At 43.8% G+C, this 27,809-nt stretch overlaps 2 protein-coding genes across 4 annotated transcripts in view; both read left to right on the top strand.

Annotated features, from left to right (window-relative positions):
- LOC102168504 (40S ribosomal protein S27-like) lies at window positions 18,809-20,200 on the top strand. The gene has a single exon (XM_005677591.2). It carries the CDS (start codon window positions 19,798-19,800, stop codon window positions 20,047-20,049), a length of 252 nt encoding a protein of 83 aa, XP_005677648.2. The 5' UTR covers window positions 18,809-19,797; the 3' UTR covers window positions 20,050-20,200.
- SNX27 (sorting nexin family member 27) overlaps window positions 26,995-27,809 on the top strand; it is an 83,142-nt gene continuing 82,327 nt past the window's right edge. For all 3 annotated transcript variants that reach the window (XR_001917871.1, XM_018046083.1, XM_018046084.1), the window contains exon 1: window positions 26,995-27,519. Coding sequence is in view for 2 of the 3 variants with exons in the window: in XM_018046083.1 (XP_017901572.1) it covers window positions 27,209-27,519 (311 nt within the window). In the remaining variant the exon portion in view is untranslated. The remainder of the gene's footprint in view (window positions 27,520-27,809) is intronic.

A 27,809-nucleotide genomic window follows, 5' to 3' on the forward strand; every position in this document is an offset into this window, starting at 1 on the left:
AAATATTCTCTCGCTCCTCTTTCTCCAAGGAAAATCCTTATCCAGGCTGAGGCTAAAGAAGATCTTTTTTTTTTTTTCAAAAGGTGAGAAATTCCTAGCTCTGTGTGCTCTTATGGATTGGCAGTGAGACCTACACTGAACTCTCAAATGTGTGGGCCTTTTCTCCTAGAATCTCTCTTCCTCTGGAGCCCTCTGGGACATGGGCTTGAGGATAGATGGTGGCAGGATAATTAATTTCCTGACCAGTTGTTGGCCTCCAAGTCTTAGACCTCAGGACCTCAACAAGCCGAGGGGAAGTCATTTGTCCTCATGACTTTATCTATCAATTCAGTGCTGATTACGCATCTCACCTTTCCTCCCCCTCACTAGTATTCCAGGCCAGACTCGTGCATGTCTGCAGGAGTTGGGGCACCCTTATGTCTGTTTTATATCTATTTCTATGTGTTTGAACTGGCCTACTATGTAAAATATATAATTATGGAGGAAAATCAGAAAAATACTAATATTTAGGGAAAATACTAGTTTTTATAATAATTTATCAGTTATAATTATAAAATAATATAATAATACTATCAGTTTTTATAATAATTGTTTGGCTGTGTTGAGTCTTAGTGGTGGCACACATGATCTTTGTTAACACTTTCTTTCATTGTGCATGGACTTGCTAGTTGCGTGCTTGGGCGTACTTGCTTCTCAGCATGTGGGATTTTAGTTCTCTGACCAGGAATAAACCTGCATCCTCTGCATTGCAAGGTGGATTCTGAACCACTGAACCACCAGGAAAAACTCAGTTTTCCACCTGTGTGTCTTCTTTATAACATACACAGACCACTTCACTTGTGGTCACCAAGTATGTGGGGTTTTCTGCCCCCCACAACAGGCAATTCTTAGCAACCACCAGCTGGGTTTAGCTCAATTCTGACACCATCTACCTGGAGATAAAGTGAAGTCGCTCAGTCGTGTCCAACTCTTTGCGACCCCACGGATAGTAGACTACCAGGCTTCTCAGTCCATGGGATTTTCCAGGCAAGAGTACTGGAGTGGGTTGCCATTTCCTTCTCCAGGGGATCTTCCCAACCCAGGGATTGAAGCTGGGTCTCCCACATTGGAGGCAGATGCTTTACCCACTGAGCCACCAGGGAAGCTCACCTGGAGATAAGGTTAAGGGCTAAATTGCAAGACGCTGCTGCTAAGTCACTTCAGTCATGTCCAACTCTGTGCAACCCCATAGACGGCAGCCCACCAGGTTCCCCTGTCCCTAGGATTCTCCAGGCAAGAGTACTGGAGTGGGTTGCCATTGCCCTCTCCAATGCATGAAAGTGAAAAGTGAAAGTGAAGCCGCTCAGTCGTGTCTGACTCTTAGCGACCCCATGGACTGCAGCCTACCAGGCTCCTCTGTCCATGGGATTTTCCAGGCAAGAAAGAGTACTGGAGTGGGGTGCCATTGCCTTCTCCTAGCCCGTGCCTAAATCAGATGCCAAAGGTAAGTAGCAGGTCCCTAGCTGGATTTTTGCCTGACTTGACTGCGAACCAGAGATTCCCATAACCCTCTCCTTAGGTTCAATTAATTTACTAGAGACTCACAGAACTCAGGGAAACACCTACTTACCTTTACCAGTTTATAAAAAGATATAATAAAGGATGCAGATTAATAGCCAGGTGAAGAGATCCATAGGGTGAAGTCTGGGAGGGTCCCAAATGCAGCTTTCGTTTTTGTGAAGTTGAGGTACATCACCTCCCTAGTGATGTACCCCAGTATAAGGGTACCCTAGTATAAGGATGTGTTCACATACCAGGAAGCTCTCTGAATCCCATAGTGTTGGGATTTTATGGACTTCCTCACGTAGGCATGATTAATCACGAATTCCATTTCTAGCTCCTCTCCCATCTCTGGATAAGTGGGGAATGGAGCTGAGAATTCCAAGTTTTTATCATGGCTCAGGCTCTCTAGTGACCAGCCCCCAACCAGCAATCCATCCAAAGTCTCCTCATTAGAGTGGAAGATGATCCCAGTGTTTTTATCACTCAGGAATTTACAAAGGTGTTAGAAACACTGTGCCAGGAACACTAGGTCACAGAGCAATACGTATGTTTTTTATTATTGGACAACTAGTCTATAGAGCTGTCTCCTAGGATATATTGTACTTTTTTTTTGACCACTCCATGTGGTGTATGAGATCTTAGTTGCCTGACCAGGGATTGAACCCATGCCCCCATATTGGGAGCATGGCGTCCTAACCACTGGACCATCAGGGAAGTCCCTGGATATACTGTAATTTCAGCATCAAGAGAAATGAAACCGACTGCCTTTGAAACAGACTTCCCTTTCCAACTCTCATACTTCGTCTTAGTAGAGAGAATCACTCTCTTCAGTGATTCAAACCAGAAATTTAAAGCCACTTTTGACTCTTATTTCCATTTCTTTATCCCTTCTATCTAGTTTGTCAACACGTCCTAATGTTTCCTCTATTGAGAAATATCCCAGACCTTCCCTTTCTCATGTTCGCAGTCTCGTTGCACCCCATCTCTCTCTCTCTCTCTCTCTCTCTCTCTCTCTCGGTCATGCTGCATGTCATGCAGGATCTTATTGATACAGTATTTCCCTGACCAGGAATCAAACCTGTGCCCCCTGCATTGGAAACTCAGAGCCTTAACCACTGGACTGCCAGGGCAGTCCCTGTAGCCCGTCTCTGTCAGCCTGGATTACCACCGAAACCTTACTGGCCCCTTGCCTCTAGCCCAACCTACCCCACATCTACTCTCCTCAGCACTGTCATTTGAATTCTTCCCAGATACTATTTTCATCCTACCAGATGGGTTTATTTAGTCAGGACAAAAGAAGGCTGATGGAGATATGATAGCAGTCTCCGAAGAGATGAAAATCTGTCTCATAGAAGGAGGTGCGGTTTTACTCCATCTAGCTCCAGAGGGCAGAACTCAGACGTGTGGGTGGTACCTGCAGGCACATGGCTAAGAAACAAAAGGATGAGTTGACAATGTGAGTGTCAACTGGACTGTCTTGACAAGTTAGCACGTTGCCCTACATGCACAAGTATTTTCCCAATTAGAAAGCAATCTAAAATAAATATTCAATACAATATACCAAGAAATGAACTTTATTTGAAGTGTCAGTGATCTATGTGAGAAAAATGAACATATTTTGTTGAGAAATATGGGAAACTTAATGAAGAAAAGCTTTCCCAGATGGCAAAGTTAAAATTGTAAAGATGTCATTTCTTCCTTAATTTACTTTAAGGCTTTGTGTAATTATAATGAAAATTCCAATAGAGTCCTTTTAGAATTGGATATAATTATTTTCAAATTTCATCTGGAAAAATAAACAAGGGAGATGGCAAAGGAAATTTTGAAGACAGAGTTTAATTAGGGGATTATTAGCCTTGGGGATACTGAAACATTACATAGCTTACACATCAATTTAACACGCTTGCAAAGGCGGAAGTAGACCCAATTTTATAGAAGCATTAAAAAAGGATAAAAGAAGCATTGCAACTCAGTGGGGAAAAGGTATTTGAACAATTGGTTAAGAATCTAGAGAACAAAAAAAGAATTCTAAACTTAAACAGTATACCTGAATAAGTTCTAGGTAAATCAAAGAAATTAAATATTACACCTTAACTGTAGGAAAACTGGAGGAAAATACAACTGAATGTCTACTCTGAGAGATCTATTTAGCATTTTACTATTAAAGGTCAAGAAAGTATATGTCAATTGCGTCTCAGTTAAAAAAACAGAAATAAAGGCCATGAATGAAAATATTTTAGTTCATAAAAATGTAAGAGTTCTAAATTAAAAAACTAAAATAGGCCAAAATATGAGGAATTATTGGTGGCAAATATGATGAAGAGGTAATGTTTTTGTTGATAAGCTCAAAATGATAAAAGTACCAAGATCCTTAGAGATCAACAGTGAGGATTAGAATGGATAATTCATGCAAGAGTTCATATTCTTTTTTCTGCACATTTTTATGAGGCTCCTACTCCATGTCTTGGACTGAGGATTGAGGTAGGGTTACGACAGTGAGCCAGACAAGCACCGTCCTGCCCTTGGAGTCCCTGCGTTAGGTGGGTTGCAAATCAGAGAAAATGCAGCTCAATTGGGTTAAGCAATAAAGGATCAGTTTGATTGGCTCAGGTGACTAGAAAATCCAGAGACTTTTTAGGCTTAAGTGAGCCTTCACGGAACAGTTTGAGGTCTCACCAAGGACCCATCTCCTTCCATTTCTTCTCTCTGCACAAGAGATTTGTGCTTCTTACATTAATAATAGCATAAAATGGGAAACAATGTGTCCAATATAAAAGAAATGGACAAGTACCTGTGGATGCAGCCACTCTGGAATAGTATGCATTTACAAATGGCCTTTATGTTACATCAGGGAACTGTGCTTAGAATGTTAAGTGAAAAAAAGTAGGACACAAAATTTTATGGATACTTATTTCAGCTTTGCAAAAAAAAATAAAATTTCTCCAAAAGGCTAGAAATAAACATACCTAACTACTAATCATATTAGTGTTCAGGCAGGATTTATTCTTCTGTTTGTTTTTTGTTATCTTTAATCTTCATTTTCCAAATTTTCTATAGGGTTCAGCCTTCCGTTTCCAGCAAGGCTGTTTTCCCACACTGCCTTCCACTCATGCCAGGATCATTACTCCCTTGTACATTTGCTGGTGTTATTTCCTTCACCAGAAATGGCTTCTTCTTTTGACCTCTTAATCCATTAAATATTTATGGATAATTGATACAAGGGTATTGTGCAGTTTATGGAGTATAATGTACATGAGAGCACTATGTGAAGTGTTTTACAGATGTTAATTGTTATTGTTAGGAGGAAAAAAAATGAGGAAGAAAAGGAAGAGAAAAAACTATTATTTAGACAATATTGTGCTGGGTGCTAGGGGAGGGCAGGATGGAAAAACAGAACATTCTGTAGTCCTCCAGAAGCTTAGGATCTTATCAGATGGGAAGAGGGGAAAAAAATACCATGTTGTGGAACAGAAATGGATAGAAATGAAATGAATAGAAATAGATAATGGAACATGTGAGGTGCAGCTATGAGAGAGGCAGTCTGTGCTATAAGAGAAAAGCAGAGAAGAAGGGTTGGAGGAGGGAGAGCTAGAACTAGACCCTGGGGGGTTGGGCACAGGAGGGTTCAAAGAGAAAGGACACAAAGAAAGCTTGAGTTGGAAATAAATGAGGCATGTGGGAGGGCGGTGAGCCTGGCTGAAGATCCCGCTGGAAAGTAGTAGGAGGTTAGGGGGAGGTAAGCCACATCGCTGGAATTTTTATTTTATTTAATTAATTTACTTATTTTGGTTGCACTCTGTGGCATGCAGAAAGTTAGTTCCTCTACCTGGGAGAGGACTCATGCCCCTTGCTTTGGGAGTGTGGAGTCTTAACCACTGGACCATCAGGGAAGCCGGGTCCTTTGGAGTTTTAAAACACTAATATGCACGTCCCGGGGTGGGCAGGGTTCTTCCTTGCCTATCTTGTTCAATACTGAGTACCTTAGTACATAAAGAGTGATGCCTAGAACCCAGCAGATGCTCAATAATAAATATTAGTTGAATGGAAGTTGGGATGAATGCATCATAGGAGTGACATCATAAAATACAAAGGTTAATCAAAAAAAGGTAGATGGCACAGACTGAAAAGGTAGAGGCTGGCAGCAAAGAGAGAAGTTAATAGATCATTAGGGTACTTCCAGGCATGAAATAATGAGGGGCTGAACTAGAATTATGGCCACTGGACTTGAAAGTAAAGGACTGGTGTGAGAATCATTTGGAAAGAACCGATAGGCCTTGGTGACTGACCAACCAGATCTACAGAGATGGAGAGAAAAGAATCAAAGACAATATCAGGAAACCTTAAGCATGGTTCAAGACTTAGCCTGAATTCCTCGTCTAGGAAGCCTTCCCAGAATTCTCAAGCCTGTGCTGTGTGTTCTGTTTCTGCAATCAATTAACACAAATAACCTATATCATCTTCTATTAGGATGTAATAATTATAATATTATAATCCAGATTTTGCATATGTTTGTTTCACCAACTAGATTGCAAGCTTTGAAAGGTCAAGGAAATATTTAATCCCCACAGTGCCTGGCCCTGGTACTGCCACAAAGTATATGCTCTGTAAATCCTCACTGATTAGAAGAAATCTGTATTCTCTTCTGTACTGAAGAGGGCACTTACCTCTGTTTTTTGTTTTGAATTGTTTTCATCTTCTCTCTTAATTGGTCCCAGGTAGTGTGGTAAATGGGGCTTCCCAGGTGGCACTTGTGGTAAAGAACCTGCCAGCCAAGCAGGAGACATAAGAGACATGGGTTTGATCTCTGAGTTGGGAAGATCCCCTGGAGGAAGGCATGACAACCCACTCCAGTATTCTTGCCTGGAAAATCCCATGGACAGAAGAGCCTGGCAGGCTATAGTCCATGGGGTCACAAAGAGTCAGACATGACTGAGCTCACCCCACCAGTTTTAATTTCCTCATCCATAAAATCAAGACAACCATGTCTACCTAGTGAGAACATTTACTGAAAACTTATGTGCTAGGCACTGCTGTTTAATTCTCATTTTACAAACGAGGAAACTGAGACACAGAGAAAGGATGCACACGTAGGAAGTATGGAACCAGAAGTCTGTCATCGACAATCTGGTCCCAGAGTCCCTATGCTTAATGCTGTGCTTTATTATTATTATTATTATTTTTTAATGCTGCGCTTTATAACCTCCCAGGTGTGGTGACTGTCAATACAAAACCATATCTAAATATCCTATGTAATGTTTCTGGCAGTGTCAGTATATACTGAATATGCTTATTATTATTATTGCTATTCTAAATATCTATTTATTTATTTGGTTGTTCCGGGTCTTAGCTGTGGGATGGGGGTGGTCTTCCTAGTGTCATGTGGGATCTAGTTTCCTGACCAGGGATCAAATCTGGGCCCTCTGCATTTGACACAGAGTCTTAGCCACTGGACAACCAAGGATGTCCCAGAATATGCTAATTATTGTTAACAAATATTTTCGAGCATGTAATATGTCTGTGGTTTGGGTTAGGCTCTGGGGATGTGAAGAGGAAAAGATACAGACTCAGCCCTCAAGTTTCTCCCAAGTTTAACAATGCCACCAGATATTCCTATGCCAAGAGGCAAACAGACAATCATAAACTGTCAATACTAAAGGAAACTTTAGAAAACATCCAATCCAAGAATAAACAAATGGGACCTAATTAAACTTAAAAGCAATGAAAGAAACTATACGCAAGGTGAAAAGACAGCCCTCAGAATGGGAGAAAATAATAGCAAACAAAACAGCTGACAAAGAATTAATCTCCAAAATATACAAGCAGCTCATGCTGCTCAATACCAGAAAAATGAACAACCCAATCAAAAAGTGGGTAGAAGACCTGAAGAGACATTTCTCCAAAGACATACAGATGGCTAATAAACACATGAAAAGATGCTCAACATCACTCATTATTAGAGAAATGCAAATCAAAATGACAAGGAGAAAAAAAAAAAAACGACAAGGAGGTATCTTACACCAGTCAGAATGGCCATCATCAAAAGGTCTACAAACAATAAATGCTGGAGAGGGTATGTAGAAAAGGGAACCCTCTTGTACTGTTGGTGGGAATGCAGACTGGTGCAGCCACTATGGAGAACAGTATGGAGATTCCTTAAAACACTAGGAATAAAACTACCGTATGAACCAGCAATCCTACATTACCATATGTAAAATACATAACCAGTGCGAGTTTGATGTATGAAGCAGTGTACCCAAAGCTGGTGCTCTGTGATAACCTGGAGGGATGGGGTGGGGAGGGAGGTGGGAGGAGGCTTCAGGATGGAGGGGACCCATGTATTCATACTGATGTACGGCAAAAAGCATCACAATAGTGTAAGTATCCTCCAATGAAAATAAATAATAAATTTTAAAAAGAGAAAACATCCAATCCAACTCCCTCATTTTTCAGAGGAGAAAACTGAGGCCCCAAAGTGGGAGTGAGGTATGAGTAATTAAAAAGTGAAGCTTGGACGAAAGTCCTGATCTCGTGCACTGGAGTGCTGCGTCCTTGGCATAAGGCAGTGTTCAAAAAAGACCTGTGTGAAATGACAAAGCAGCTTTCCTTGGCAAGTAGAAAATGGGAGGAGTGGTCACTGACGGATGGAGAGAAGCCCACCAGATCCTCCAGACTCAGCTGACTCACTGCATCTGCCACTCTTTAGCAGCCGCTGTCTTTCTAAATTTCACCTGGCAACTTCTTTTAGCTTTCTTGTCTTCTAATGAGGGTGAGTGTTCCATTCCAGATGACTTCTCTAACTAGGGTGTGTCCTTAACTAAATGACCAAATCTCTCTTATCCTTGGGCTCCTCCTCTTAAGAAAAAACAACCTCCACCATCAAAAAATAGGGCTGGCCCCAGGCCTCTTCCAGTTCTAAAATTACATGAATCTTTGTTGGGGTGAGGGTGGAAAGGGCCCTACAATGTTCAGCCAGTGAACTTGAAAACTAGAGGAGGTTTTTTTGTTTGCCAAGAGGAGGTGCTACTACACCCCAGGCTGCAACCACAAGAGGGCAGCAGGTCCTTGAGCACCGCCTACCGTGGGCCTCACAGGAAGAAAAGCATCCACTCTCCACAGACCTTGCCTGGTCCCTGGAGCTTTCCTGTTGTAAATCCCAAACTCACTTATTTAGTGAAGGGCAGCCAGCCAGGTTGTGGTGAGATATGGGAGCAGTTTTTCAAATTAAGTCTAGCACCAGAAAGATGAAAGATGAAAGACTGGGCCTAAAAAGAATTGGGATTCTAGGAAAGTAAATATTTTATGAAAAATTGAAAACGTATCTCTGTCCTTGCTTAAGTTGCCTACAGCTCACATCATCAGAGGCAGTGCTTGGAAAAGAGCTGGGAGCTGGGAGAAAAGAATTGGTGCTTTTCAACTGTGGTGCTGGAGAAGACTCTTGAGAGTCCCTTGGACTGCAAGGAGATCAAACCAGCAATCCTAAAGGAAATCAACCCTGAATATTCATTGGAAGGACTGATGCTGAAGCTGAAGCTCCGATATGTTGTCACCTGATGTGATTCATTGGAAAAAACCCTGATGCTAGGAAAGATTGAGGGCAGGAGAAGAGGGCGGCAGAGGATGAGATGGTTAGATGGTTAGATAGCATCACCGAGTCAATGGAGATGAATCTGAGCAAAACTCTGGGAGATAGTGAAGGATAGGGCAGCCTGGCATGCTGCAGTCCATGGGGTCGCAAAAGAATCAGACACGACTAAGGGACTGAACAAAATTTGTAGCAGGCAGAAAGATGATTGTTAAAACTCATCTGTAAGGCTTGTGTGTTAGACCATCATTTCTTAGAGTTCCTTGAGAAGTCTCTGTTCATTCTGCTCATGTTTAATAAGCTCTTACTCAAGAAAGAATTGGCTCTGGAAGTTTCCAGAAAGCTCAGCTAAACCAACACTTTTTTTTTATCAATTTTTCTGGAAAGGATGAAAATAACCAAAAATTATCATGTGTGTATTGAATGAAGAGCACCAGCCTGGGCACGTGAGGGGTCTGAAAGGATGGAGAGGGAGGGAGTTCAGTGAGGGTGGTAAGGACTGTGGGGCACTGGCCCGTCTTGTTCTCTTCAGGGTTCCATCCAGGAATAATCACATTTCAGATCAACTCAGCAGCCAAAAATTCCACATGGCCTGCTCAGGAGTCTTTTAAAATATATAAAAGAATTTGATTCCTTGAGAAGACAGTTTCTAGTAGAATATAACCTTGCAAAATACCTAGAACACCCACAGAAAAGGATATATAAGGATATGAGGTTTCTATAGAAAGATAACACTGCTTATTCACCAGCAATAGAACTAGAGCTTTGTCTCTTGCCTCCCTCCCCCAGGGTCAAGGAGGGGTCATGGTTGGGATTAAACTGCCCACTAGCTTACTCGCCTCATTTCTGAGCGTCTGCCACCTTGCCAGTTGTTTCCGAAACACACCACGTCCTTCCTCATCTCTCTGCCTTTGCATATGCCTCTGCCTGGAAATCCTTTCCCTGCTTTAGCTTTCCAGCAAACTTGTGAAAGGGAAAGTGAAAGTCGCTCAGTGGGGTCTGACTCCTTGCCATGGACTAACTATGGCACCCCACTCCAGTACTCTTGCCTGGAAAATCCCATGGATGGAGGAGCCTGCTGGGCTACATTCCATGGGGTCACTAAGAGGTGGACACAACTGAGTGACTTCACTTTCACTTTTCACTTTCATGCATTGGAGAAGGAAATGACAACCCACTCCAGTGTTCTTGCCTGGAGAATCCCAGGGACGGGGGAGCCTGGTGGGCTGCTGTCTATGGGGTCTCACAGAGTCGGACACGACTGAAGCGACTTAGCAGCAGCAGCAGCAGCATACAGTCCGTAGAATTCTCCAGGCCAGAATACTGGAGTGGGTAGCCTTTCCCTTCTCTAGGGAATCTTCCCAACCCAGGGATCGAATCCAGGTCTCCTGCATTGCAGCTGGATTCGTTACCAGCTGAGCCACAAGGGAAGCCCAAGAATACTGGAGTGGGTAGCCTATCCCTTCTCCAGCGGATCTTCCTGACCCAGGAGTCTACCCGGGGTCTCCTGCATTGCAGGTGGATTCTTTACCAACTGAGCTATCAGGGAAGCTCAGCAAACTTTTACCCATCCTTCAAAACCCCATTCAATGACACTGTTTGGTGAAAACTTCCCTAACTCCCCAGAGAATCCCCAGACAGTTAATCATCCTTTATCAGTGCTCCCAGAGCAGCTGGTTCAAAGCTTATCACCCTGTGCAGTCATTGCTTGTTTTCACGTCTGCTTTTCCCCCGCAGACTTGAGAATTCCTAAAGGGCAGGGGCTGAGAAATTCTCTCTGTGTCTTCAGTCCTGGCCCATTGCTTACTGTGCAACCTCAGTCAAGGCTGGCGGAACAGAAACGGATTCTCTTTCCTGTAACCAGCAGGGTGTTTTGCAAGGTGACCAACCAGGATCACTGAACAAAAGAAAATCATTCCTGGAGGGAGCCCTGGGGCGATTGCCTAGTACCAGGAGCTAAACGCATATAACTGATTGCTAACATTCAATTGCATTGGAAGGCACACATCACTCAAAATTTGATGGAGGCCATTTGCCCAGAATCCATTTTAATTACAGTAGAAAGTTATATGGAAGGAGACACCTTCTGATAGTGTGATTAAGCTCTGAGACATGAATTTAATGGAGTGGTCAGTGCTCCGTGTTGAAGGTCTTTATAATCTAAACGTTTTGGAAAAGACCATCCAGAGTGAGTAAGATAAATATGAATAAATGGTGGGACTTCCCTGGCAGTGCAGTGGTTAGGACTCCGCACTTCCATTGCAGGTAGCAGAGGCTCAGTCCCTGGTGATAAGATCCTGCATGCCCTGGCCAACAAAGTAACAAAACAAACAAATACGAATAGATGATCTCTGTTTTCAAGTTTATGTAATAGAACTGCCCAGCTCTGGGCATTGGACACAGGACGGAAGCTTTAGTAGCTGCACGTGGAATTACCTGGTCCTCCATAAATGGGTGTTGGGGTTGGAAACATAGCTACCACTTCTCTACACAGCTCCTCACAGCTCTGGCTCATTTGCAAACATCTGAGGGATCAGTAAATATTGGTACATATTTGCTGTCAGTAAATAGATTTTGCGAGAGCTGCCAACACCCGCTGGTGCTCTCTGCTTGTGCTTCTCTCTGGCTCCAAGTCTTCCTCTCTGCCTCCTTGTCCCAAAGCCTCTTGGCAAGGATGTGGGGAGAGCCAGTTATATGGAAGAGGACTAGAAGACAAAGGAAGGAAGGGGAAAGTAACCTTCAAAGGGCAAGTAAGTGGGCATCGTGGCTGATTGCATTCTGGGCATGTTTTGGAGACGGAATTTCTTGATCTGTGCCTTGGTCACAATAACTGCTAATGTGAGGTGAGAGGAGAGAATGGCACACGATTTGGACAGAAGTGATAGCTGAGGCTGGGAAATGGTTCCCACCCAGAATTCAAACTAAGCAAAAGTTCAACATTAAGGTACCAAGAATTTATATTGTACATTTTCAAGCTTAGCGCACTATCTTTGCTCTATCGATGCTTTCGAATTGTGGTGCTGAACACTCTTGAGAGTAACTGAACGGCAAGGAGATCAAACCAGTCAAGTTTAAAGGAAATCAACCCTGAATTTTCACTGGATGGACTGATGCTAAAGCTCCAATACTTTGGCCACTTGATGCGAAAAGCCAACTCACTGGAAAAACCGCTGATGCTGGGAAAGATTGAAGGCAAAAGGAGAAGGAGGCAGCAGAGAGTGAGACGGTTAGATAGTATCACTGACTCAGTAGACATGAATTTGAGCAAACTCTGGGAGATAGTGGAGGACTGAGGAGCCTGCAGTGCTGCAGTCCATGGGGTTGCAAAGAGTCGGATACAACTTAGCAACTGAACAACAACATATCTTAAATAGACTCACTGTTTTATAACATTTTTTGGTGATAGAATATACACAACATTGAACTTACCATTTTAACCCTTGTTAAGTACACCTTTCCATGGCATTAAGTATTTTCATGTTGTTATGCTGCCTCCAGAATTTTTTCAACCTCCCTTACTGAAACTCTGTATCCATTAAACACTAACTCCGCATTTCCACCCCCATTCAGTTCAGTTCAGCTCAGTAGTGTCCTACTCTTTGCGATCCCATGAACCGCAGCACGCCAGGCCTCCCTGTCCATCACCAGCTCCCGGAGTTCACTCAGACTCACGTCCATCAAGTCCGTGATGCCATCCAGCCATCTCATCTTCTGTCGTCCCCTTCTCCTCCTGCCCTCAATCCCTCCCAGCATCAGAGTCTTTGCCAATGAGTCAACTCTTTGCCTGAGGTGGCCAAAGTACTGGAGTTTCAGCTTTAGCATCAGTCCTTCCAAAGAACACCCAGGACTGATCTCCTTGAGAATGGACTGGTTGGATCTCCTTGCAGTCCAAGGGACTCTCAAGATCTTCTCCAACACCACAGTTCAAAAGCATCAATTCTTCGGCGCTCAGCCTTCTTCACAGTCCAACTCTCGTATCCATACGTGACTACTGGAAAAAACATAGCCTTGACTAGACGGACCTTTGTTGACAAAGTAATGTCTCTGCTTTTGAATATGCTGTCTAGGTTGGTCATAACTTTCCTTCCAAGGAGTAAGCATCTTTTAATTTCATGGCTACAGTCACCATCTGCAGTGATTTTGGAGCCCAAAAATATAAAGTCTGACAATGTTTCCCCATCTATTTCCCATGAAGTGATGGGACCAGATGCCATGATCTTCGTTTTCTGAATGTTGGGTTTTAAGCCAACTTTTTCACTCTGCTCTTTCACTTTCATCAAGAGGCTTTTTAGTTCCTCTTCACTTTCTGCCATAAGGGTGGTGTCATCTGCATATCTGAGGTTATTGATATTTCTCCCAGCAATCTTGATTCCAGTTTGTGCTTCATCCAGCCCAGCATTTCTCATGATGTACTCTGCATAGAAGTTAAATAAGCAGGGTGATAATATACAGCCTTGACGTACTCCTTTTCCTATTTGAAACCAGTCTGTTGTTCCATGTCCAGTTCTAACTGTCGCTTCCTGACCTGCATATAGGTTTCTCAAGAGGCAGGTCAGATGGTCTGGTATTCCCATCTCTTTCAGAATTTTCCACAGTTTATAGTGATCCACACAGTCAAAGGCTTTGATATAGTCAATAAAGCAGAAATAGATGTTTTTCTGGAACTCTCTTGCTTTTTCCATGATCCAGTGGATGTTGGCAATTTGATCTCTGGTTCCTCTGCTGTTTCTAAAACCAGCTTGAACATCAGGAAGTTCACGGTTCATGTATTGCTGAAGCCTGGCTTGGAGAATTTTGAACATGACTTTACTAGCATGTGAGATGAGTGCAACTGTGTGGTAGTTTGAGCATTCTTTGGCATTGCCTTTCTTTGGGACTGGAATGAAAGTTGACCTTTTCCAGGCCTGTGGCCACTGCTGAGTTTTCCAAATGTGCTGGTATATTGAGTGCAGCACTTTCACAGCATCATCTTTCAGGATTTGAAATAGCTCAACTGGAATTCCATCACTTCCACTAGCTTTGTTTGTAGTGATGCTTCCTAAGGCCCACTTGACTTCACATTCCAGGATGTCTGGCTTTAGGTAAGTGATTACACCATCATGATTATCTGGGTCATGAAGATCTTTTAAGCCCCAGGAAACTACCTTTCTTTTTGTCTGCATGAATTCAATAATCCTAGAACCTGTTTTTTAATTAAACTCTTTTCATAAAAGCGTTCTTGTGAAAAATCTTATTTCCAAAAGTATCTCTACATATAGATGAAGTAGATACTATCATGTCTAGTTTATAGTTGGACAAACTAAGTTAAGAGAAGTTCAGTGCATAAGAAACACGTGGCTACTGATCCAGATCTATTCTGCCCTTCCCTTTCCCCCTTCTTTATTTTGGCAAGTCCCAAATTTTGTCCTGCTATTCACAAGCAAGGTATGTACACAGGGAAGAGGGTACTTTTAGCCCTAGGAATAAGTCTGGATACATTTGAGTCATTCACAGTAATTTCAGTCCCTTTGCCAAAGATTGATATAGGGGATTAGCAAGTGATACACTTCGAGCCTATGAGACATGAGAGAACGCTGATGTAAGGATTCTAAAAAGGATTTCTTTGCTTGGACAAATACACTGTTCCTATTTTCTGCTTCTCAGTTTGGTGGCCATGTGTGAAGTGGTGCCTGGAGTTTAGCAGCCATCTTGCCTCCATGAGGAGAGTTAGCCACATCACCCAGATAATACACTGAAGATGGCAGAGGGGAAGATGGAAGGAATCCGGATCCTTTATGATGTGAATGAGCTTCTGAATTAACCAACTCTGGAACGCCCCACCTTTAGTCTTGCTGTTTATGTGAGATCATACATTTCCTTTTTATTTAAACCACTTTTGCATTTTCTGTACTTGCAGCCAAAAGCATACTGAGTAACTTGTTAAGGATTAAAGGTAAATAAGAACCAGTGCAGATGACCCAAGTTTCACAAGCTTTTCCACTGGATGATGCTATTGAGGCAGCATTGGTCTTTTTATTATGAGAGAGCCCATCCTACTGTATTATTTCTGAACTGTTGGCTCTGGGAAAAGATTTCTAGGAAAAAGTACTCCTGAAAAATTGAGTTTGATTTTGAAAAAAGAAAGATGTGGGGAGATATGGGAGAAAATGGAGAGAGACACAAATAATAGAGTGAAATTTGTGTAGGAAGTTGCAACTGGAAGGATGGAGAAAATTTTTATCTGAGAATGGTCCTTTGAAATACGATGGTCAGGTGTGGTGAGAGGGATAAAGAAAAAAAGTCAGTCAGTATAGCTGTAAGAGCCAGGGAGCTTTTCTCTCCAATGAGAAACCCAGGAAATCTCAGAGAGATGGTGTATGACAAAGTGGAAGACAAGGGCGTGATATGAAGATGACTAGGTAAAGGGCTTTGAAGTACTGCAACTACAGAAAGCTGACAGGGTCCTAACAGAATTACACACTGAGCTGACATCAGTGCTCACTTACAGTGAACTTGTGGCCGATTGGATTCTTTAGAGTCTACCCAGCAAACTTTCTCTTAGGCATGTGAGCTGGGCATGTGATCTAAGTTTGGATAATCATAGTTCTTCATTCTCCAGGCAACTTCAATCAGTCCAAGTGGTAGGCACATGACTCAAGGAATGGCCAGAGTCCTTCCCTAGAAAATGATATACAGATGCTGAGAAAAACAAGGTCGGTTTTTTTTTTTTTTTTTTGCTAATAGATAAAGAAACAGAATTGAGCAGAAACAAAAGGCAGAAGAAAAAGAGGGAAGCGACCTCGAGTTCTCTGTGTCAGACCTTAAGGCCCAGGCTCCTATAGCATTTGCTTTAAATCTGTGAACTACCCCAGAGTGGCAGATCATTTTCTTTAGAAATGGCCACCAGGATCTATCCCATCCCACGTACTCTAATTACAGTGCAACACTGACACTCCTTCTGTGGAGTGGTGGTGTCTGTATCCCTGCCTTTTGCACCTGGACAGACCTTTGTGACCACTTGATCTGAAAATGTATGGTGGAAGTGGTGCTATGTGACTTCTGACAGTGAATCATAAAAATGCCATACACTATTGCTTTATTTTCTGGGGACTTCTGACTTTGGAACCCAGGTACCGTGCTTGAAGACGCCAGGAGCTACATGAAGAGCCCATAGGGGTCATGCCAACAGCCCTAGATGAGGTCCCAGCAGACAGACAGCCTCAACCAGAAATGAGACATATCCAGATGAACACAGGCATTGAGTCACCTTGAGCCTCAGTCTTCCCAACTGAGGTTCCAGGCATCGAGGGGCAGGGACAAGTCACCTCTATGTATCCTATCTGAATTCCTGACCCATACAGTCCATAGAATAATAAAATGATGGTGCCATATCACTAAACTTTGGGATGGTTTGTGACATAGCTACATTTAACAGAAACACTCAGTGTCTTTCTTAGCTATGTGAACCAACAAATTCTCTTTTTTGCTTAAGCTAGTTTGAAATGAGTTTCTTTCCTTTGCAACTAAAGGAATCTTGACTCATAAACGCTCTGTGCTCAGTTGCTCAGAAGCGTCTGACTCTTGAGACCCTATGGACTGTAACCCACCAGTCTCCTCTGCCCATGGAATTTTCCAGGCAAGAATACTGGATTTCCTACTGCAGGGGATCTTATTCTTTACCACTAGCGCCACCTGGGAAGCCCCCATAAACCCTCTGTGCTAAGTCACTTCAGTTGTGTCAGACTCTTTTGCAACCCTATGGACTGTAGCCCACCAGGCTCCTCTGTCCGTGGGGTTTCCAGGCAAGAATACTGGAGTGGGTTGCCGTTTCCTTCTCCAGGTGATCTTCCTGAGCCAGGGACTGAACCTGGGTCTCTTCTGTCTCCTGCATTGGCAGGCGGGTTCTTTACCACTCGGGCCACCTGGGGAGCCTCTGTGCTGTGCTCAGTCGCTTAGTCCTGTCTGACTCTGCTACCCCATGGGCTGTAGCCCACCAGGCTCCTCTGTCCCTGGGGATTCTAGAGGCAAGAATATGGAGCGGGTTGCTATGCCCTCCTCCAGGCGATCTTCCCAACCCAGGGATCGAACCCAGGTCTCCCGTATTGCAGGCGGATTCTTTACCAAGGTAGCTTGGGAAGCGTCCAGTCTCGGAATTATCCGTTCTTGCAAATCAGTTACTGAGTTAAAAAAAAGGTGTTTTTTCACATGGTCTTCACAGAAAAAAAGTACAGAAAGATAGTGAAAAAGAAAGAAGAGTCAGAATTAGGGCAGAGGCCTAAAAAAGGGGTCCTCTTTCTGTTTTCTTCAATCAATGACTTCATGGGATATGGCATGCCTTATCTCCTCATTCAAATCATGTCATTTTTCTACTTAGGATTGGGTGCTAGCCACTGATTTACTGAGTGACTTTTGACAGTCATTGTTACCTTTCTGGGTCTATTTCCTTTTTCAAAGGGTGATAGTGGAGGCAGCTAGCTCTTTATGAGCAAGATGAGGAAACGGGCCTAGATGTGGTACTTATTAGCATTCTTAATAATAGCCTGTGCTAAGTATTATGTTAGGTGTTTCCCACATATTCCCATTTGCTCCCACCATGTCGCTAGGCAGCAGATATTATTAGCCACTTTATAGTCCTTCCCTTAACTAACACGCTATCCACCCTGTTGAACTTCTTCCCTAGTGCCTCTCGCTATGATACACTCTGAGGGCGTGACAAGTCACCTGGGACAAGTTCCTAATTTTTAAGAAGCTTATGTTCATATTGGAAAGGTAAAGCTAAACTAGGTAATACATTGTTACAATCTAAACTGACCATAGATGCAACATTTATTACCTATCATCATGGAACAGGTTACCACAAATCCAGCAGTTTAAGACCACACACATAATCTCACAAGTTTTGTGATCCAGGATTCTGGGTTCAGTTTAGCTCAGTTCTCTTTAGGGTCTCACAAGCCTGCAACAAGGCATTGGAGGGGTTATGTTCCCGAGTGGAAGCCAGGATCCTCCTCCAAGCTCATGAGGTGGTTGTAACAATTTCTTGCAGATATAGGACTGAGGGTCCTATTTTCTTGCTGTCCACAGGGGGCAACTCTCAGCTCCTAGAGGCTCCTGCAGTTCCTCCCACGAGCCTTCTCCACAAGCCGTTCACAACATGGCAGAGTCCTTCTTCAGGGCCAGCAAGGGACTCTCACGCCAGTCAGCAAGAAAGGAGTGTTATATAACGTGTCTGTAGCCTTGGGAGTGACACGCCATTATCTTCACCATGTTCCACTGCCTAGAAGCCAGTTACAGGTCCCGCCCACACTCAAGGCAAGGGAATTACACAAGCATGTGACTCACTGAGGGGGTGATGGGGTCACAGAAAGGTGTATTTGCTGCAGGAATTTAAAAAAGAGAGAGGGATCAAAGTAAACTGGAATCCTCGGGGGAGGTTTCGGGGAGGGACTTAGGCTACAGTTTGAAGGATGAGTAGAAGTTAGACCAGCAAAGAGGGGAAGAGAAGAGGCAGGCCGTCAAGGACCAAAGAACTATATGAGTGATGGTGTGGAGGTGGGGTTCTCCTCACAGTACACAAAAGCTAACGGAAACCTGCTGACTTTGTACATCATAAAGGATAGGAAGAACTTTAAAAAAAAAAAAAAACACCAAAAAGGAAGCTGGATAATGGAGAGCAGATTCAGTTGTGCTATTAGCTAGCAGTGTGATTGGGGTCTGCTGGTTATCCAAGTTTAGTTTCTCAAAAACGCTTTTATTTACCTGGTTATTGTGAGGACTAACCACGCGCTTGGCTAGGTGCTCTGCGAAGTGTCCTATTTCCAAAGGTAGCTTCATCAACTTTCGAGTCCCTGCTCTCTCTGGGTCCCCCAACTCTCTGACTCCTTTTTCTCAGTCTTTCCCCCGATCTCCTTCCTCTTAAAGTCTCCTAAATTTGACGAGGGAGAGCATTCTCTGGGCTCTGACCTTGGTCCTTCTCTCACTCACTACCCCTCTGCCTTGGGACTCTCAGGAGCCCCACCCCAGACAGATGGCTCCCAAATCTATGCTCCAGCCCAGACCCTTTCCCCCAATGCCAGACTCATGCATCCAACCAGTAACTGATCAATTCTTCTTGGGTCTCCTACAGGTCACTCAAATCCAACATACCCCAAACTGAATTCATTATCTTTCCGCCCAAACTTTTTCCTCTTCCGTTTCATATCTGCTCTTAAAGAATTCCACTGGTAAGTCATCATTCTTTCCTCCCCCACCCACCTGAGAGCCAAATGATCACCAAGTCCTTTTTCTTTAGCTTTTCTCCCCTCCATCACCACTGCCCTAGCTTGAGTCTCATCAATTCTCACCTGAATCACTGCAGTCGCTTCTTAACTGATCTATCTCATTCTATCTCCACACTACACAGAATAAACCTTCTGAAGCACAGATCTGATGATACTGCTGCTCTGCTCAAAAACATTCAGAGGCCTCCAAGTAATTTGGAATGACATGCAAACTCCTGGGCACCCTCTTCAGTATCTGAAACCCTCCCGGATCTGACTCTTGCCCACTTCCCCTGTCTCCTCTGTGCCTGCTTCCTCCCTGTCACCTCTGCTCTAGCTTGCAGTTCTCACACTGCTCCATGTTCTTACAAATCTCTGTGTGTCCTGCCACATTTAAAATGGATAACTTTCCGGCAGTGACAACCTCGTGAGAACATGCCTCTCGCAAAGAGTCTTCTTTATCCCTCTCCAGAAGAGGAGAAGAAACACAAGAAGTGCCTGGTGCAGAGCCCCAGTTCCTATTTCATGGATGTAAAATGTCTTGGATGCTATAAAATCACCACTGTCTTTAGCCATGCACAAACAGTAGTAGTTTTTTGTGTTGGCTGCTCTACTGTCCTCTGCCAGCCTGAAGGAGGAAGAGCAAGGCTTACAGAAGGCTGCTCCTTCAGACGGAAGCAGCACTAAAAGTACCTTCTATCAGGATGAATGGGAAACCATCCCAATAAACACCTTTTGGATACATCCTGTCTATTGTCTTATTTTACTGCTAGGAAGCTATTCAGGGGCAACCAGTAGTGTGGACTCTAGAGTCACTCTAGAGTCTGGGGCAAGCAAGGGGCCAAGTACTTAAAAAGTCCATTTGGGACATTGCTATCCCTAGGTTCATGGAGTAAATCTGCAGAGCTTGATTAAAAACTGGAATAGTATGTAAATGGGGCATTTCCTTTCACTTTTATGTTTTCTTAGAATTAAGAACTGAGAGTTGATACTTAAAACGCAATCCAACACACCACTTTAATATAGAACAGCTTAGGATACTTTATCTACAGTTCTCAGAAGCCTTGTTTGGAGGTGTATGAGTGCTGCTAGGCGCCTGATCTGGGGCTAGGAATCTCCAGTCCCCTATAGTTAAAGACTTGTCCAAGCAGAGGTTAGTGTCTTATACTCCACAGCCAGTGTTGCAGCTGATTCTGAGCTGGTGGGAGTTGTGGACTCATGAACGGAGGTGGAGAACGTGTGGATGTGTAAGAACCTAGAAGCAAAGGAGGAAAGGAAACAGAAGGATGAATAGAGGTGAACGAGGGTGATACCTGAACTTTTCAAGATACAGATGATGATTCTTTACCTGACTGTGTACCTAGAGTTGGTACGTAAACAACCAAAACTGTCTGTATCTTGTTTAGGAAGGCATTGTATGCTGGAAAAAGAATAAGAGAGATGTCAACAAGGAGATTTATTTTCACTGGAGTAAGGATTTAAGGGTCAAGTCCGTTCGTAAGTATTGCTATAAAAAAGTAATGCTTCAAAATAAATAACACTATATACTTAACAGGAAATTTTTATTCAGTGATTTTTAGAGGTATTCCAACTTTTGTCTGAAAGATGGGAAATGCATGTGTAGATAATGGTATCTGCTGTGTTGCCTGAATCATCTCTCACTATGCATTTGAGCAAAATTAGCTATAATCTACGGAGAAGGCGATGGCACCCCACTCCAGTACTCTTGCCTGGAAAATCCCAAGGACAGAGGAGCCTGGTGGGCTGCCGTCCATGGGGGTCTCGAAGAGTCGGACACGACTGAGCGACTTCACTTTCACTTTTCACTTTCATGCATTGGAGAAGGAAATGGCAACCCACTCCAGTGTTCTTGCCTGGAGAATCCTAGGGACGGAGGAGCCTGGTGGGCTGCCGTCTATGGAGTCACACAGAGTCGGATACGACTGAAGTGACTTAGCAGCAGCTATAATCTAAAGTTTAGCAGTGATTTCCACTTCTGAGTGGTAGCTGTTTGCCACATGCAGTTTATTGCTTCTCAGTAAGTTGGGCAGGATCTTTGGTCCACCAGGTGACTGAGGGTAGGGAGGCTACGTCAGTTTCAATTGCATGTCCCAGATTAGATGTGATAAATAGCTAGTTTGTGAAATAAAATGAAGGTAGTTTCCAAGTTTAAAGTCCACAGTGCTGAATATAAGGACTCCTTACCTAGAAAGAGGAAAGCTGTTGATGCCCACACCATAGAGTGGTAAAGAGGAGACTCTGGTAAGAAACTGTGAACTTCTGGAGAACACCTGAACCGTCACATTGATCTACGCACTGGCAGAATAAAAGAAGACAGTTTTTTGATATATCCAGGACAGATGTTGCATTTGAAAATTGTGTGATCCTGAGATGTCTAGCTGAAACACTCAAAACCTAGCCCTTTGGGAAATTCTTTTTGTTTTTTACCAGAGGAAAAGGGGTGAACTGTACTTGGTGCCTCTACCTCTTTTTGGCTTTTTACCACTCTAATGTAACAAACTACAATTCTTGAGCTTTTCTTTTCAGCTTGCAACTGCTAAGTCACTTCAGTCGTGTCCGACTCTGTGTGACCCCATAGATGGCAGCCCACCAGGCTCCCCTGTTCCTGGGATTCTCCAGGTAAGAACGCTGGAGTGGGTTGCCATTTCCTTCTCCAGTGCATGAAAGTGAAAAGTGAAAGTGAAGTCGCTCAGTCGTGCCTGACTCTTAGCGACCCCGTGGACTGCAGCCTACCAGGCTCCTCCGTCCATGGGATTTTCTAGGCAAGAGTACTGGAGTGGGGTGCCATCGCCAGGAATGTTTAAATGCTCTGCCGCTATAAAATGCCTGTTATCTTTCCTATGTACTTTAACTCCAGGTGACATCTTTCAACTTTTAATCCCTCTAATCTGGAACAATGACCTCTTAAATCCAGGAGCCACTTGTCCTTTTTTATTCTGCTGTCATTTCTACGGAACATAACTTTGTCCTCAATAAAACTTCAGACTTACACCTCTGGAAGTGAAAAAATAATAATAAAAAATAAAATAAAATATAAAATGGATAGCTGTCAAGGGCCGACAATACAGCACATGGAACTCTGCTCAGTGTTGTGTGGTGGCCTGGGTGGGAGGAAAGTTTGGGGAAGAATGGATACATGTGTATGTATGGCTGAGTCCCTTTGATGTTCACCTAAAACTGCCACAATATCATTAGTCAGTTACACACCATACAAAATAAAAAGCTGAAAAAAAATTCTCTCTGCCTTGGCAGAATGTCCTTCCACCACTACCCTTCCCTGCCTTGCTAACTCATCTCTGACCAGTCAGCCGTTCCATGCGGAAGCCCTCTCCAACGGGCACTCTTAGCAGCTGGTGCAGCCTCCGTCACAGCTCTCATTGCTCCGGAGTGCCAAGGCTTGTACTATAATCACTTTTTCTTTTGCTGTCTCTCTTGCTAGATTCTTGAGAATGGCAATGGTGTCTTACTTTCCGATATTGATGCTCTGATCACCTTTTCTTCTGATCTGATCCTTCTAAGTATCTTCTGTATTTATTTTGTGAGCAGGCAACACATTCATCTATCTAAAAGAACTTACAAAACGGCATAGAGTGAAGTGTCTCCCACTCCTGTCCTCCCTGCTCCCCACAGTTGTCCAGCCCCCCTTCCCAGAGGCAATCGATGTTATTGGTTTCTTGTAAATGTGTTGCGTATGGGCTCAGTCGTGTCTGACTCTTTGCGACCTCATGGACTGTAGCCTGCCAGGCTCCTCTGTCCATGGAATTTTCCAGGCAAGAATACTGGAGTGGTTTGCCATTTCCTACTCCAGGGGATATTCCCAATCCAGGGATTGAATCTGAGTTTCCTGCGTCTTCTGAATTAGCAGGCGGATTCTTTACTACTGTGAAACCTGGGAAGACCTTCTTGTGAATACTGCTAGAGACATAAACATATCTATGGTTCCCTTTTATGCAGAAGTGGTATCATACTCTACAGACTGCACCTTTTCATTTAACTGTGTATAGTGTCCGTGAGGTCATTCCTCTTTAGTAAAGAACTTCCTTATTCTTTACTTACAGTTTTTCAGTTTTCCACTGTGGCTGTATCTTAACCAATGAACATTATTTCCTAGCTTTTGTGAAGACAAACAATACGGCAATGACTAACTTCACAAAAATGTCATTTCACACATGTGCAAGTGTGACAGTAGAGTGAACTCCTACAAGCGGAACTGACAGATCAAGGAGTGTGCACATTTGTAGGTTTGATCATGTCATATCGCCTGCATGGAGTTTGTAGATACCATGTTTGGATCCCTAGCCACTATTACAGAGTGTAAAGCAGATAGACAATCAGTATATCTTTGACAAATACACAAATGAAGAAAAAACAGAGCCCAGCTCTTTTAGTGGAAGTCCTTGTTTCCTTTCTCTGATGCCTTGCTTTGTTGGATAAATTTCTTCCCATCCAGTGCTCTGTTCAAACCAAATGATTCATGTTCAATCTAAATGCCATTATTATTTTGGAGCAAGATTCTCATTCCAACTTCTATTCATTTCCATATTTATCTAACTAATCAAGATCCCTCTTTGTTAGCTTGGTTATAATATATGACACATTAATTTTGTTATAATATGATAACTGAGTCCTCATCCGACATTTTAATAAGATATCTTAGTTATTCTACTGCGGTTGTTTTTTTGGCTGCATCTCTTGGCTTGTGGGATCTTAGTTCCCTGACCAGGGGCTGAACCAGCACCCTCAGCAGTGAAAGCAGAGTCAGCAGGGAATCCCCTATTCTACTGCTTTCCCCCTGCCTGTGCCTGTATAGTCCATAAATTATTTGGAGGGGTTGCTTGTTGTTTTTACAAGTCATCAAACCTCTGTAAATTAACTTTTATTCTAACTATGTATCCCTGTTGTTTTTCCTAGATTCACAGCTTGTTAGCTGTGTGAGCTCTCTCTGCCTGTTTACTTAATCTATGAAATACAAGACATTAAAGAGTTGTGAGGACTAAATGAGATTATAGATATAAAGTGTTTAGCACTGAGTGCTTAGTGTTTGGCACATAATAATGTCGAGAGAGACAGTCCTTCATGGGTTTTTTATGCTTTTTACCCACCTTCCTGGGGCGTCGCAGGTGGCACATTAGTAAAGAACCTGCTAGAGACGTGGGTTTGATCCCTGGGTTGGGAAGATCCCCTGGAGTAGGAAATGGCAACCTGTTCCAGTATTCTTGCCTGAAAATTTCCACGGTCAGAGGAGCCTGGCAGGCTACAGTCCATAAGGTTGCAATAAGTCAGACACAACTGAGCACGCACGTACTCACATCCACCTTCCTGCATACGACAAGAACGCAAGGCCCTGACCAGTTTTTACCAGGCTCATTTCTCAGGGTTATGTTCACAGTGAGCAGATGTGAGGAACAAAATTAGCTCTCCCTCCAGAATAAAGAATACGTTTGCTTACTACTCCCTACAGAATGGTGTAGGTTCCCCAAGCTCAGTGTTCCTCAGCTGTGGAGTTTAAGTCCACCAAGTGCACAGCATTCATCTGAGCCTTCATGTCAGACTCGTGGCACGTGGTGGGGCAAAAGGAATTAATACAAAGGGGCTGAAGTTGTTGCTCCTGTCATGAATAAAATTCCTTTGTCTCTGACCCAGGAATCTTGGATCTTTTTTCAGCATTCATGAAACAGTAACAGACTTATTAGCTTGCCAGACTTGAGCAGTAAGTGCTTAAGCAAGCTATTTTTCATATTTTTGTTCTTGTTCTTCTTACTTGGCTTGCCAGGCATTCTGCACAATATTTGTAAGCTTGCGTTTGTGTAGTTAGCCAAAAAACATCAATTACTGCTATTTGCAAAGAACACTACTGTGCTGTTGGGGGAAACAAAATGAATTTGAAATAAAGGTAACTTCAAAATCATTGCTCAATACTATGTTATCATTTATATATGAAATCTAAGATATAAAACACAGTAGTGAATATAACAAAAAAGAAACAGATTCTCAAAAGAAAGAAAGAAACAAACAAACTCTCAGATACAGAAAACAAACTAGTGTTACCAGTGTGGAGAGGGAAGGTAGGAGGAGCCTGATAGGGGTTAGGAATTAAGAAGTACAAACTACTGGGTATAAAATAAGTAAGTTACAAAGATAGATTGTGCAGCACTGAGAATATAGCCAATATTTTATAATAACTATAAATGGAGTATAATCTTTAAAACTTGTGAATCACTATGTTGTATCCCTGAAACTTACGTAATATTGTAAATCACTATATTTCAGTAAGAAAAAAAATGAACATTTTAAAACTAATAAAAAAAAACCCCAATAAACAAAATCACTACTCAATTGAAATTATTACTTGGCCACTCTAATATCCAGGTCTAAATCACTGAGACTATAGTCTCCTCTACACAAGCTTTTTACATAAATGGGGCACTCTGGGTTGAGAAGATCCCCTGGAAAAGGATACGACAACCTGCTGCAGTATTCTTTTTTTTTTCAAAGCAACATTTATTTAAAGGTTAATCAAAATTCTTAGAATAGCATTTATTATAATATGATTTTTGATAATTGACTAAATCAGTGGCTCATAAGAAAAACACCCTTGTCTTGATCCTGCTCAGTATACACCCCAGTGCATGGTTTCCTTGGATACTGGATGATGCCATTCAGGTCTATGTTTTTATCTGAAAGCGGTGCCCTGAGGATGTAGATGTAGATTTGGGTCTGTCTCATAACTTCATATCCAGTGATTTTTGTTTTCTTCTGTTAGACTTAAACATGTGGACTGTCAAACCCCTGCGAGCTGCTTCCGAGCTCTACAAACGCTCCTAGGGAGGGAGCCTCCCCTCCCCGCCCCCTCGGCTCCGTCCGCGCGAGGGGGTGGGGGGTGGATCGTGGGTAGGGGGTAAGTGGAGACTCTGCTGTAGTATTCTTGCCTGGAAAATTCCAAGGACAGAGGAGTCTGGAGGGCTATAGTCCATGGGGCCCCACAAAGAGTCAGACACAACAGTTCTTATGTAGTTGCAATATAAGAAAAGAACGTTGCACAAAAATAACTGGGCTTTAGTTCCTGTTACTTAATAGCTGGATGACTTTGGTTCAGTTTCCTCATTCATGACCCAGTTGTCTCACAAGATTGTTGGAGTCCTGAAATACAATAATGTATGTAGGGACTTCCCTGGCAGTGCAGCGGTTAAGACTCCTGCACTTCCACTCCAAGAGGCACGGGTTCCATCCCTGGTGGGGGAACTAAGATTCTGTATGCTGGCAGGCAGGATTTAGGGAAGAAAAGAAAGTAATAATGATGTATGTCGACACAAAATACTGAGCAAACGAGTTATAATTTAAGACTGTGTTGAATAACAAATGTCAAATCTGTCCTAATAGAATTATTTTTAGAAGTTATGAAATGAAAAGAAAATTAAATTTGCCCCTCACCGAAAGATGATTCTGTCACCAACATTCTAGGCCGGATTAGGGACCCCGGTCCAAGAGGATAAAACGAACAAAAAGACGAACTACAACCCCCAGCAGGCTTTGCGCCCTGAATTGCGTCGTAAAACCTCAGCTCCGGCCCGGGCCCAGCCCTCTCCCCGCCCCCACCAACCAGAAACTACGTCTCCCAGGAGGCTTCACGGCGTCTAACCGTCCTCTTTTTCCCCCGCCCCCTGTCTCCCCTTAACCCGCGCCGGTAGCTCCGTGGCCGACTAGGGTCCCGCGGTCGGCGGAGCGGGCGCGCGCGCCGGGGGTCGCGCGGCGGCTGAGAAGGGCGAGCACGCGCGGAGGGAGTGGAGGTGTAGGGCGGTGGGAGTACGGCTTGCTAGCTCGCAAGATGGCGGACGAGGACGGGGAAGGGATTCACCCCGCAGCCCCTCACAGGAACGGAGGTGGCGGCGGCGGTGGGGGTTCTGGGCTCCACTGCGCCGGGAACGGCGGCGGGGGAGGCGGCGGCCCGCGGGTCGTGCGCATCGTCAAGTCCGAGTCCGGCTACGGCTTCAACGTGCGGGGCCAAGTGAGCGAGGGCGGGCAACTGCGGAGCATCAACGGAGAGCTGTACGCGCCGCTGCAGCATGTGAGCGCCGTGCTGCCCGGGGGGGCAGCCGACCGGGCCGGGGTGCGCAAGGGGGACCGCATTCTGGAGGTGTGAGTATTGGGGCTGCCCGCTGTCTCACCCCGCCCCCTCCCCTCCGTCTGTCCCTGCATTTCTCCTCTAACCCTGTCACCCTCAGGCCGCACCTCCCTGCAACCCCCGGACCGGCCCTCCGGTCCCCCGCCCCTCCACGGAGGTTGACCCTTTTACCTCCCCACACCCTGGGTTTCTGGGACCCCCACCTCCCTCCCTGTAATCTCCCAGCGTCCCTCCTGCTGTTACCCCTGCCCCCATTGCTTTGGCTTCTTTTCTGCCCCGCTTGCCTTCCCCCTCGGCATGCTGC

This window comes from Capra hircus, chromosome 3 (assembly GCF_001704415.2).
Source record: "Capra hircus breed San Clemente chromosome 3, ASM170441v1, whole genome shotgun sequence".
In the NCBI taxonomy this organism is placed as follows: Eukaryota; Metazoa; Chordata; class Mammalia; order Artiodactyla; family Bovidae; genus Capra; species Capra hircus.